At 51.9% G+C, this 13,997-nt stretch overlaps 1 protein-coding gene across 1 annotated transcript; it reads right to left on the reverse strand.

Moving 5' to 3' along the window:
* Positions 1-1,052: 1,052 nt before the first annotated feature.
* LOC309889230 (olfactory receptor 14C36-like) lies at positions 1,053-1,979 on the reverse strand (the record flags this gene model as incomplete). The annotated part of the gene is made up of 1 exon (XM_082781991.1): positions 1,053-1,979. One exon carries the CDS (start codon positions 1,977-1,979, stop codon positions 1,053-1,055), a length of 927 nt encoding a protein of 308 aa, XP_082638117.1.
* Positions 1,980-13,997: the final 12,018 nt, after the last annotated feature.

Raw genomic sequence — 13,997 nt, forward strand, 5'->3', positions numbered from 1 at the left:
CCCACTGCCTTTCATGACCCCCCTAGAGATAGCAGATGGCCTTTGTGTTTGCTTCTGTACCTCTCACCATGAACATGTGAATTGCCTACTGGCAGCAGCAGCAAAGGGTTTCTGTTTCCGTGTCTCCCCTGCACGTGGAGAAGGCCCTTCTCTTCTCCCGGGACATCCCATCTCCCAGGGAACCTCTCTCAGGTGAGCACATCTGTGCTGGCCTGGCTGGCCATTGCTGCAGCCTTTTGCCATGCTCCCCACAACCCAGCTGGTGGTGCTGTTCTGCAGAGCAAGGGGGTTGTGGTGCCCGGGGCAGGGGGAGCTCTCTGCAGGGCCATGCTGGACAGGGTGAGGGGCAGAGCCAGCTGGATGGGGCCCTGCCACTGACCGCCTCCCACAGTGGCTCTTCTGTGGCCCTGGGGGACTCAGAGATGCCTGACCTGGCAGAGCGAGGAGCCTCTTTGGATTCTCTTCCTTGGGCACGTTTGGATCTGACAGCAGCTCTGAAAGTGGACGTGAGCTTTCAGTTGTGGCCCTTTTAGGATGGAAATGCTGTTGTGGAGGCCAGCTGTGTCACCCAAGTGCCCACTGCCTGGCCCTGCTTGCAGTCCCAGCATAGCCACACAGCAGCACTGGCACCAAGCTCCAGGAGCAGCCAGGCCTTACACCACCAGCAGGGCTCAGAAGGAGAGGGTGGCAGTGGCAAGAGAGCAGCTCTGCATGGACCAGGTGCTCCCTGGCCGTGCTGCTGGGCCTGACTCTTTCCCCCCCCCCACCTCTGCACACGGACACTGCCTGTGCAGAACAAGAAAATGTCTCAGAGGAAGGATATAAGACCAAAAGGCAGTTTAACTTGTTTAAATACAAAAGCAAAATGAAGAATTTCTTTGTGGTCTAATATTCTAAGAACAAAACTGGGAGAAAACATTAAGCATAAGATCATAGAAAACACAAGAAGAACACAACAACACAAAAACAGAGGTCAGGCTTGGCTGCAAACCAAGGAGTAGCAAGAGTAGCCTTTTGAGTCATTTGTGAAAAAACAGTCAGAGAGATATGACCTATGAAATAAACACAGTCTTAATTTTCCGCACGGCATCCTTGAGCTCCTGGTTCCTCATGCTGTAGATGAGGGGGTTCAACGCTGGAGGCACCACCAAATACAGAAAAGCCAGAACAAGATCGAGGGAAGGAGAGGAGATGGAGGGGGGCTTCAGGTGGGCAAATATGACTGTGCTGACATTCAGAGAGACCACAGCCAGGTGAGGGAGGCACGTGGAAAAGGCTTTGTGCCGTCCCTGCTGGGAGGGGATCCTCAGCACGGCCCTGAAGATCTGCACATAGGACAGAGCCACAAAAGCAAAGCACCCACACACAAGAAAAGCACTGACAGTAGTCATTCGAACTTCCCTTAGGTAGGAGTCTGAGCAGGAGAGCTTGAGGATCTGGGGGATTTCACACAAGAACTGGTGCAGGGCATTGCCACGGCCAAGGGGTAATGAAAATGTATTGGCAGTGTGCAGCACGGCGTGAAGAAGGCCACTGCCCCAGGCACCTGCTGCCATAGTGGCACAGGCTCTGCTGCTCAGGAAGGTCCCATAGTGCAGGGGCTTGCAGATGGCAATGTAGCGGTCATAGGCCATGATGGTGAGAAGGGAAATCTCTGATGAATAGAAAAAGAATACGAGAAAGACCTGTGCAGCACATCCTGCATAGGAAATGGTCCTCTTGCCCCAGAGAAAATTGTCCATGGCTTTAAGAACAGATGCGGAGATGCCTCCCAGGTCGAGGAGGGCAAGGTTGAGGAGGAAGAAGTACATGGGGGTGTGGAGGCGGTGGTCACAGGCTACAGCGGTGAGGATGAGGCCATTGCCTAGGAGGGCAGCCAGATAGATGCCCAGGAAGAGCCAGAATTGTAAGAGCTGCAGCTCCCGTATGTCTGCGAATGCCAGGAGGAGAAACTCGGTGATGGAGCTGCTGTTACACATTTACTGCCTCTGAGCAATGGAGCCTGTCCAAAAGAAGAAATGACAGTGCAAAATTTAAGGACTTTGACTAAAATCCATTGCATGTCTCAACAAACGCCACACAAAAACATACTGCCTCATTCATTTCAGGAAGAGCTTTCTGCAGCTGCTTGGCTTACCTCTGGTTGGTGTTCCGAGGTTGCCGCAACAAGCAGAGGGGTCTGCTATGGGCTCTGCAGCAGTCAGTCCTGGTCTACAGCAACAGGTAAAGGAATCTGGACTGATCAGAGAGGTCCACTGGCCAGTGACGTCTCCCCAATGTCAGGCCATGAGGAGAAGGTCAAATAATTCCTCAAGAAACAACAAAGGTGATGTTGGTACTGTCTGTAGGCTGAGGCATATGAAGGGATTTTGTGAGCTGCCTCATGGACATGCAGCAATGCTCAAGGAGCCTTAGTGTCTAATACTGATGTTATTTCTCCATTACCATCAGACTGCTCCAGCACATGGGCAGGAGAATAGAAGGCATGTAAAAACTGCATTGCCGTCAGGTAGCTGTTGCCTTGCAATTCTGCTGGCAGTGGGTGGTGTGGCAGTTCTGCTTCAGCTTATGGTGGTGTGGGGCTGTGAGCAGCCTGCCCCAGGCAGCAGCCTCTGGGCATCGACAGGACCCTGCCCTGCCCTGCCCTGCCTTACCCTGCCCTGGTCTGCCTGGGGGGTTCCTTCCATTCACAGCTTCTCCCCACAGGCCCTGGGCAGCTCCACAGGCAGGCTGAGTGCTGAGCCTGGCAGGCAGCAGTGGCCTTTCCCTGGCACACATTCCCCCAAAGCACAGCAGGGACCCTGTTCTACACCACAGCCCTGGGCACACCTGCCTGGACCCCTGGCTTCACAGCCTGAAACTGGCCCCAAGAGAAGGGAGCCCTCGGGCCCAGCAGCACACAAGCCCTTCATGCCCTACAACTCCAACACCAAGTTTCCTCCTGACAGCTCCCATCAGCTGAGGGCTGTGCCAGCACCAGGAGAGCCTGGCAGGGTGCACAGTGGCATTGCCCTGCACCAAGAGACTTACTGTGGGGAGGTGGCTTGGACCATTTCTCCCCCCGTAACCTCTCCTCTCCCTTCCCATCCCAGGCTACCACGAACCACTCTTCCCCTTCACTCCTCTCCCCATGTCAGCTGCAGGCAGTGTCCCCAGCCCTGCTGCACCTTGCAGAGGAGCTGCTCCTGGGTAGAGCTGCCTCTCTGCAGTGCTGTCCGCTTGCCAGGAGCTCCTTCCCTCCATCCCAGGAGCCCAGTCCAGCTCAGCAGCGCACTTCAAGACCAAGGCACTATAATGGCACCTCTGGTGGGTCGGGGCAGAGCCCGCGAGCCTCAGACACTGAGAGGAAATGGAAGACATTGCTCAAGTAGTCCTTGTGTGATGCAAACTGCAAAGACTAGCAGAACTAATGGGTCCCACTGAGGGACATTACAGACAAAGCCTCCCCAGGGACTCGTTAGAGAAGAAAACTGCAGGCAGTGATGAAGGGGAGATGAAGGCCAAGGAAAGGTGGCCCTGAGGCTTAGGAAACCTTGATGTGTCAAGGTTTCTTTGACAATGCCAAGTACAAAGCCACAGGTGGTCATCTCCTAGGCTCTTGGAAAGAGATAAGGAGGCATTGAGACCCTAATGCACTAAGGATGACGTGCCTCCTCATAGGCATCACTGAGAGAGACAAGAGCCAGAGCCCAGCAGACGAAGCTGTTGGCTCTGTAGAGGGCTTTCATCTTGCAAAAGATCCTTGACCATAACCATCACACACTGTCCTATGCTGTTCCATGTCAACACTTGTTTCCGTGTACGGCTTAGGCACCCGTCCTGTTTCTCATCTTGTTGTCATCAGAGAACCTTCGTGCCTTGACTGATGTCTCCCCATCTGCCCTCAGAAATGTATGAAACACAAAGACACGGGCTGATCCAGACACCCTCTGGGTGATCTCTTGCACCACAGCTCTGCTCTTTGAGTAACATTTCACCTCAGCCCCCATCTCACCACCCACCAACATGAACTTCATGATATTCTTTCTTTCTCATGCTCTTTCTTACTAGGAGGAAAAACTCCAGCGTCACTGCAACCACCCCTCAAGCAGTCTCTGCATACTCCTCTACTGCCCAGAACCTGTACGACACAGGGCCAAAGAAGCCCTCAGCCTGTGCCACACTGCTCCAGAAAGAGCACCGGCAGCACTGAGTCGAGGGCAACAATAACTCCAGTGGTCTGGATGGCCCCCACTGCCTCTAGTGCAGCCCCGTAAGGAGCTGGCCTTGCTCCCTGTCAGCATGTCCCACTGGCTCCTATGGTGTCCTCGTAGCACCCAGGCCCTTCTCCTCAGGGTCCCCCCTCAGCTGCTCATGTCCAACCCTGCCCCGATGGATGCAGGTATTCTGTCCCACATGCAGCACTGGCCATCTGTTCTTGCCAACTTCAGGGGTTTTCTGCTGGATGAAGGCTGGAGATTCCCACGGTCCAGCTGCGCTGAACCTCCATTTTGTCACCTGTTCATGGTTGGGTGCAGATGGCTCACCCTAATGGTGGTGATTCTCATACGATAACAGTGTGAGGAGTGTCTGCAATCCACAGGCATTAAGGGAGGTACTTGTTTAGTGGAATTTCTGACCTAGGCAGGAATTACCATGAGAACCATCTCTGAAACACCCAATGACACTACAAAGCAACCAAAGCCAGAATCAGAGGAAATGAATGCTGGGCTCTTTGTCTGCTAGGGTATTTGACAGGAAATCAAGCAATATGGATCCCTTCATCAGCTGGACCTGGAACCTCTGTCTAGCCAGGAGCTTGCCCCACGATCTCCTCCCATTCCCTAAACACATAAACTGTAACAAGTCTCTCCTGTACAGAACCACCAAACTTTTGATGCTGGCAGGCAGCAAGCTCCCACCATTTACCTGCCTCCCTCTCCTTCTGTTGATTTTGGTCAGGAGTCCCTTTCTCATTTGTGCCAGCCTCCTGCCACCTTTACTTACTTCCTGTGTGTCAGGTTAGACCATTCATGAGCTTGAAGAGTGATGATAGACCAAGGAGCAATCATTTGAAACTATAAGAAGCATAGATTTAGATTAGGTATGAGGAAGAAATTCTTTCCCTACCAGGGTGGTTGCCCAGAGAACCACCTATGGGTGCCCCTTCCCAGAAAGAGCTCAAGGCCAGGTTGGAAGGGGTTTTGAGCAAACTGGTCTGGTGGAAGGTATCCCTGCCTGTGACAGGGTGTTGGAATTGAATGACCTTGAAGGTCCCTTCTAACGTAATCCATTCTATCAGTAGATGCTCAAACGTCAACCGGCTCCCTGCAGCCCTCCTCTCTGCAGGGCCTTATCCCAAACAAATCCTCCAAGCAGGTCCCTCAGCCAGTGAGAGGCCCAAGTCTGCTCACCTCAAGTCCTCTGCATTGCCTTGGTCCCCTCTCTTAGCATCCTCAACTCTACCTTCTCACCTCCTTAAAATCCCTGAGCACTTCCTGTTGAGTTCTAAGTATGAGGTCCTGCAGGTCACCTCATCTCAGTGGCTCCTCAGTCAATTGTGTCAGCCAGATGTCATCAAGGAGCTCCCAAACCCTCCTGGAGGTTTTGTGTAAGGGCATGCAGAAGCAGAGGGTCTGCTCCTTCCATGGTATCTGGTCAAGGACCTTTTCCTGTGCACCAAGAGATGCTGATAAGGGAGGCTGTGATGGGAGCCAGACCTGGTCAGTTGTGCCAATTGATAAGGAAAGTGACAGAACGTGGGGATGCTGATTCACACAAAGCTGTATGATTGAAGAGTTTTAAATGGAAATAAGGGTGAGAATGGGTAGCAAAGAAATGAACAATATGATTATGACACAGGAATGTGCTCAGGTGGCCAACAAGGCCCTTAGCAGTTTGGCTTGGGGTTGTTTAGGCTAGAGAAAGCGAGGCCGTAGTGGGTTTATGTGGCAAGGTTTTGATAACAGGGGGCCTTAGTGGTGGCTTCTGTGAGAAGAATCTAGAAGCTGCCCCATGTTAGGTAAGTGCCCTAATGCTGACCAGAGCTGAGTCAATAAGCGATGTTGTTTTGCGCCTCTGTGAGAGCATAGTTAAGACAGGAAAAAAGACCGCTGTGCCACATAGCAGCTGAGAGAGTGAGAGGAGTGATGAACAGCCTTGAACAGCCAAGGTCAGTGAAGAAGGAGGGGGAGAGATGCTCCAGGTGCCTGAGCAGAAGTCCCCTGTGGCCTGTGGTGAGGACCATGGTGAAGCAGGCTGTCCCCCTGCAGCCCATGGAGTACCATGGTGGAGCAGGGTTCCATCCTATAGCCCGCGGAGGAGACCACGGTGGACCAGGTGGACCTGCACCAATGGAGGCTGTGGCCTGTGGAAGACCCCTGCTGGAGCAGATTCTGGGCTGGACCTGTAGCCCGTGGAGAGGAGACCATGCAGGAGCAGGTGATCTGGCAGGAGCTGTTGCCCGTGGGGGACCCAGGTTGGAGCGGTTTTCTCCTGAGGAATGGACCCCGTGATACAGACCCATATGTGGAGCAGTTCTTGAAGAGCTGCCGCCTGTGGAAAGCCCACGCCAGATCAGTCCAGTAAGGACTGCATCCTGTGGGAGGGACCCCACAGCACAGGGGACGAGAGAGATCCAGAAGGGGCGGCGGAGCAGAAGCGCTATAGACTGACCATAACCCCCATTCCCCCGTTCCCCTGCGCCACTCGCGGGGAGGAGGTGGGAGAAGATGGATGGCGGGGAAGGTGCTTTTGGTTTCTTTCCTTTGTTTCTCGCTTCTCTAGCTTGTTAGTAATAGGCAATAAATCCTACTATCTCCCTATGCTGAGTCTGTTTTGCCTGCCACAATAATTACTGCACTATCTTCTCATCCTTATCTCAACCCTTGAGCCCTTGCATTGTATTTTCCCCCTGTTCCTCTTTGAGGAGGAGGAGCGGGAGAGAGGTTGTGGTGGAGCTCAGCTGCCCACCTGAGTAAAACCACCACAGAGGCTCAGGAGAGACCTTGTTGCTCTCACAACTCCCTCCTAAGAGGTTGCAGCAGGGTGGGGGTAGGTCTTTCTCCCAAGCAAGAAGCAACCGCAGAAGAGGAAATGGTTTCAGGTTTCACCAGGAGAGGTTGGGGTGGGTATGAGGAAAAAATTCTTCCCCAAAAGGGTTGTTGGGCCTTGAAAGAGGCTGCCCAGGGAAGGAGTTGAGTCACCGTCCCTGTGGCTATGCAAAAGACGTGTAGATGTGGTGCTTGGGACGTGGTGTAGGGGTAGACTAGGCAGGGCTGGGTTAGCGCTTGGACTTGATGACCTCAGAGGTCTTTTCCAGCCTCAATGATTTGACGATTCTATGATAATAAGCAGAAGTGCTGAGACACAGAGCTGACCAAGCAAACATAGAGACATGGACAAGGCACAGACCATGAGGATTCTTTTTAACAGAAGAGTAGAGAAAGCAGCTAGAAATAGAAGATCTTTCTAGAAGAGAACTTCCCAAGCTAGAGGAAGAGGAAAGCATTTGTGTGTAACTTCAAACTTCCAGAAGAAAAGAAAAAACTTGCTAAATGTGGGCAAGAAAAATACAAAGAAATAAAACCACCACTTATGATTAAAACTTCAGAAATATTTTGTATTCATTACCGGTGAGCTTTACGGAATTTGCCAGAAATTGTTTCTGGGGGAGAATCTGTCAAATTCTCTTAAATGTAAGTGTCACTGACAAACCTTTGAGTCCAAAGAAGTAGGTACTGAGTGGTGCCCCAGCGGGCAGGAGGGCAGAGGTGGCAGTGTGATTGAGATGTCCCAGTAGTCAGAGGGGCAGTGGTGGCTGTGTCAGCCAGGTGTCACAATAGGCAGGAGGGCAGTGGTGGCTGGGTCAGCCATGTGTCACAGTGGGGCCATGACATGGCAGCCCAGTTGGGATAAATGGCCAGGGGTGCGGGCAGGCCCCAGTGGGGATGGAAGCCCCTGGCAGCAGGCAGCAGCAGAGGGCAGAGCAGGACAGGACAGGGAGGTGAGTGTGTGGTGGAGCAGGGGCTGAAGCGGTGTCTGAGGCTGAGCAGGGCCAGAGTCCCACTGCAGCCTGAGCAGGGGCTGGAGCTCAGCAGCTGTTGGAGCAGGGGCTGGCTTTGAGCAGCCCCCACAGCAGAATGGGAACCAAGTGTTTGCTGCAGAAATGGTGTTGCAGACTTTCAGCCCAAGCAGTGATATAAAAGTTTTTGAATGTCCTGGGAAGATGCTTGGGTATCCTGGGGAGATCCTTGGTTGCTCTGGGAAGAGGCATGGGTTCTCCAGGGATATGTTTTAGTGTCAAGGGAGGTGCTTGCTTGCCCTGAGCAAGACAGTTGGGTGCTCCAGGAAGGTGTTGTATTCCTTGGGGAGATGCTTGGCACGTCCATAAAGATGAGTGGTGTTCCCAGGGAGGAGCTTGCGTGTTCCTCCAAGATGCTTAGAACCTCCATGGAGATGTCTGAATGACCAAAGGAGAACCTTAGGTGCAACAGGGGTATGCTTATGTGCCCTGGGGAGGGAGGTGCTTGTGTGCTCTGGGAATATCCTTGGGCTATCTAGGAAGATGCTCCTATTCTCCTGGGAGATACTTGAGTGCCCCGATATGTACTTGAGTACTGCAGAGAGCAGTTTGTCTCCTCCAGGGAGGGTCCTGAGTTCTCCAAGAATGTTGTTGAGTACTCCAAGAGTGTTGTTGAGTTCCCTAGGCAGGTGCTTTTTTGCCCCATTGCGATGCTTGGGTGCTCCAACAAGATTGCTGAGTGCTCAAGAACGATGCTTGGATGCTTCAGGGAGATGTATGTTTCCTCAGGTGAGAAGCACTGCCTTTCTGGAACAAGCTTGTGTCCCCCTGGGAGGTGCTTGTGGAACACAGGGAAGCACTGTGGGTCTCTAGAAAGATGCCTGGTTGCCCCTGGAGCTGCTTGTGTCCCTTGAGGAGATGCTACGGTGCACAAAGGAGATGCCTGGATACTCCAGGGACACGCCTGGCTGCCCTTGTGTTACACTTTGTAGCTCCAAATTGATGCTTGGGTGCTCTTGGAATGTTCTTTTGTGCCTTCAAGAGAAGACTGTGTGCTCCTGGGAGGTGCTTGGATGCCCTGAGGAGATGCTAGTATGCCCTGGGAAAATGCTTGGGTACACCAGGGCGATCCTTGGTCATCAAGGGAGGTGACTGCATTGCCCAGGGAGGTGTTTGGCTGTCCCGGGGAAATGGATGGTTTCTCCCGGAACCAAATGTTGGTTTGCCTTAGGGAGATGCTTGGGTGCTACAAGGATGTTCTTGGGTGCCCCTTTTAGGCAGTTGGGCACCCACAGTTGATGCTACTGTTTCCCAGGGAGGTGCTTGGGTCCTCCAAGGAGATGCTTCTTTTCGAAGGGGAGATGCTTTTGGGTAATGCAAAGAGGTGCTGGGATGAACAGGAGAGATCCTTGAAGGATGTACTTGTCTGCCATAGGGAGATGATTCGGTGCTCTATGTAGATTCCTAACTTCTCCAATGAGATGTTTTTGTGGTGTGGGAGAATTCTTCATTGCATCCAGAGTGAGAGGCTTGAGTGCTAATAGGAGACATATTGATCCTCCAGGAACATACTTGCGTCCCCTGGGCAGATGACTGGGTGCCCCATGGACATACTTGAATGACCCAGGGAGGGGCTCCTGTACCCTACAGAAGCTCTGGGGTTCCAAGGGAGGTGCTTCCCATCTCCAATGAGATACCTGTGTGCCCCAGGTGGTGTTTTGGAGCCCTGGGGAGGTGCTTGGGTTCTCCACTCAGATGTAGGAGCGTGGTTGGGAGATTCTTGGGTACTCCAATGAGGTGCTTGAGTGTTCCAGACAGGTGCTTCTGTGCTGCAGGGAGATGCTTGGTTGCCTGGGGGAGAATCTTGTGTGACTAGGGGGTAAGTTTGTGTTCTACAGGGAGGTTTTTCTTTTGCCCCAGAGATATACTTCTCATGCAATCATAGAGCCCTAGAATGGCCGAGGTGGGAAAGGAGTATCATAAAGTTCCAACCCCCCTGCCACAGACAAGGAAGCCACACACTTTAACAGGTTGCTCAGGGCCTCATCTAACCTGGTTTTGAAGTCAGGTAACGTGGTCATCTAACCTGAACTTATGTGCCCTGGGGAGAAGCTTATATACCTTGGAAATACCCTTGGAATCTCTAGGAAACTGCCCAATTGCAAGGGGTCACTTGGGTGCCCAAGGAGTTGCCTGGGTACTGCAGAGAGCCATTAGTGTTCTCCAAGGAGTTGCTGGAGGGCTCCAGTTGTGCTCTTGATTGCCTTAGGAAGGTGCTTGGATGTACCTGTGAGAAGTCTGAGTTCTCCTGGGAGGAGCTTGTGATCCAGAGGCAGGTGCTGGCAGCCTCTAGGGAGGTGCTTAGGTGCCACTTGCGGTGCTTGTGTGCCGTGGGAAAATGCTTGTATACCCCAAGAAGCTCCGTGACTCCTCCAGGAAGGAGCTTGGATTCCCCAGGGAGATGCTTGTGTACCAAGAGAGATGTTTGGCTGACCCAGGTCGATGTATGGTTTCTCCAGAGAGGTGCTTCATTGCTGGAGGGAAATTCCTGGGTGCTTGAAAGATATTCTTGTGTGCTCCCGAGAGATGATTATGTGCCTCAGGCCATTCTGTGCCCAAAGGAGATGCCTGTGTGCCCTTGGAAATGCTTTTCCACTCCTGTGGACTGTTTGGGTCCTGAAAACGTTCGTGCTTGGGTGCCCAGCAGTAATGCTTTGTTAGTGCAGGGAAATACCTGGGGCCTTCAGGGACCTGGAAAGTGTATTGGAATGTTCTTTGGGTGGTCCAGAAACATGCTTGGGACACCATGGGAGATTCTAGGATGTCCCAGGGGCATTTTTAGGAGTCCCAAAGAGTTGCCTGGGCATTCCAGGGTGGTGTTTGTATGCTTGGGTACTGCAGAAAGGTGCTTCTATGTGTCACATTAAGGGGTGTAGCCGATTAACTGTTATGGGCCAGCTCAGATTCAGGGTACTGAACTGTCACAATCACAGATTCACTAATAACGCATTAACCGTTAGGGGTCTGCTCGGATACACCAATAATGGATTAACCGTTAAGGGTCTGGTTGGATTCAGAGCACTGAACTACTGCAGTCACGGATTCACCAGTAACATATAACCACCCTTACTCATTTAACCACTGTATAACCAACGTAGAACCAACGTATAACCACCCTTACGCTTTTGATGAGAACTATCATGACTAGGAACAATGCAATCAAGTGCAATTTATTACAGCAACAGGTACACAGGTTCTTTGGATTGCCGACGAGAGTGACTGTCTGCAAAAGCAAGCTAGCATGCATGAAATACACAGGTGACACAGGTGGCACAGGTGCGCAGCCTGGAAATTAACGTGTTAAAAGGCACAAAGACTCTGGAGAGATTTATAACCAAGTGTTCAAATCTCACCCTAGGGGGGCCGAAAGGGGGTGAAGAGAGGCTCAGCCCGTCGACTGGTCCCACGAATCAGGAGGTCCTCAGGATGTTGTATTCCCTCAGGATGGTATCTCCCCTGACAGTGGTATCTTCCCTAACATCCCCTCTCTCTTAGGCCAATTTATATTATTTTCTATCTTTTAGGTGGAGCTTGAGTGACTCTAGTCAAACTTATCTTAGTTTTCATTGTTTCTCATGGTCTGTGCCTTCTCCATGGCTCTATCTTTGCTTGGTCAGCTCTGTGTCTCAGCACTTCTGCTTATTACCATAGAATCGTCAAATCACTGAGGCTGGAAAAGACCTCTGAGGTCATCAAGTCCAAGCGCTAACCCAGCCCTGCCTAGTCTACCCCTACACCACGTCCCAAGCACCACATCTACACGTCTTTTGCATAGCCACAGGGACGGTGACTCAACTCCTTCCCTGGGCAGCCTCTTTCAAGGCCCAACAACCCTTTTGGGGAAGAATTTTTTCCTCATACCCACCCCAAACCTCCCCTGGTGAAACCTGAAGCCATTTCCTCTTCTGCGGTTGCTTCTTGCTTGGGAGAAAGACTCACCCTCACCCTGCTGCAACCTCTTAGGAGGGAGTTGTGAGAGCAACAAGGTCTCCCCTGAGCCTCTGTGGTGGTTTTACTCAGGTGGGCAGCTGAGCTCCACCACAACTGCTCTCTCACTCCCCCTCCTCAAAGAGGAACAGGGGTAAAATACGATGAAAAGGGCTCAAGGGTTGAGATAAGGATGAGAAAATAGTGCAGTAATTATTGTGAGAGGCTGTGGGGGTTATGGTCAGTCTATAGCACTTCTTCTCTGCCGCCCCTTCTAGGTCACTCTCGTCCCCTGTGAATGACCTTGAAGGTCATTCAATTCCAACACCCTGTCACAGGCAGGGATATCTTCCACCAGACCGGTTTGCTCAAAACCCCTTCCAACCTGGCCTTGAGCTCTTTCTGGGATGGGGCATCCACAGGTGGTTCTCTGGGCAACCACCCTGGTAAGGAAAGAATTTCTTCCTCATACCTAATCTAAATCTATGCTTCTTTAAGTTTCAAATGATTGCTCCTTGGTCTATCATCACTCTTCAAGCTCATGAATGGTCTAACCTGACACACAGGAAGTAAGTAAAGGTGGCAGGAGGCTGGCACAAATGAGAAAAGGACTACTGACCAAATTCAACAGAAGGAGAGGGAGGCAGGTAAATGGTGGGAGCTTGCTGCCTCCCAGCATCAAAAGTTCAGTGGTTCTGTACAGGAGAGATTTGTTACAGTTTATGTGTTTAGGGAATGGGAGGAGATCGTGGGGCAAGCTGCTGGAGGGATCCATATTGCATGATCTTAGGTCAGAGGTTGGACTCGATGATCTTGAGGTCTCTTCCAACCTAGAAAATTCTGTGATTCTGTGATTTCCTGTCAAATACCCTAGCAGACAAAGAGCCCAGCATTCATTTCCTCTGATTCTGGCTTTGGTTGCTTCGTAGTGTCATTGGGTGTTTCAGAGACGGTTCTCATGGTAATTCCTGCCTAGGTCAGAAATTCCACTAAACAAGTACCTCCCTTAATGCCTGTGGATTGCAGACACTCCTCACACTGTTATCATCTGAGAATCATCACCATTAGGGTGAGCCATCTGCACCCAACCATGAACAGGTGACAAAATGGAGCTTCAGTGCAGCTGGACCGTGGGAATCTCCAGCCTTCATCCAGCAGAAACCCCCTGAAGTTGGCAAGGAGAAGTGGATAGTGTTGCACGTGGGGCAGAATACCTGCATCCATCAGGGCAGGGTTGGACTTGAGCAGCTGAGGGGGGACCCTGAGGAGAAGGGCCTGGGTGCTACGAGGACACCATAGGAGCCAGTGGGACATGCTGACAGGGAGCAAGGCCAGCTCCTTATAGGGCTGCACTAGGCACAGTGGGAGCCATCCAGACCACTGGAGTTATTGTTGCCCTCGACTCAGTGCTGCCGGTGCTCTTTCTGGAGCAGTGTGGCACAGGCTGAGGGCTTCTTTGGCCCTGTGTCGTACAGGTTCTGGGCAGTAGAGGACTATGCAGAGACTGCTTGAGGGGTGGTTGCAGTGGCGCTGGAGTTTTTCCTCCTAGTAAGAAAGAGCACGAGAAAGAAAGAATATCATGAAGTTCAGATTGGTGGGTGGTGAGATGGGGGCTGAGGTGAAATGTTACTCAAAGAGCAGAGCTGTGGTGCAAGAGATCACCCAGAGGGTGTCTGGATCAGCCCGTGTCTTTGTGTTTCATAGATTTCTGAGGGCAGATGGGGAGACATCAGTCATGGCACGAAGGTTCTCTGATGACAACATGATGAGAAACAGTATGGGTGCCTAAGTCCTACATGGAAACAAGTGTCGACATGGAAAAGCATAGGACAGTGTGTGGTGGTTATGGTCAAGGATCTTTTGCAAGATGAAAGCCCTCTACAGAGCCAACAGCTTCGTCTGCTGGGCTCTGGCTCTTGTCTCTCTCAGTGATGCCTATGAGGAGGCACGTCATCCTTAGAGCATTAGGGTCTCAATGCCTCCTTATCCCCTTCCAAGAGCCTAGGAG

This window comes from Aythya marila (genome assembly GCF_965140915.1).
Source record: "Aythya marila genome assembly, chromosome: 33".
Classification (NCBI taxonomy): domain Eukaryota; kingdom Metazoa; phylum Chordata; class Aves; order Anseriformes; family Anatidae; genus Aythya; species Aythya marila.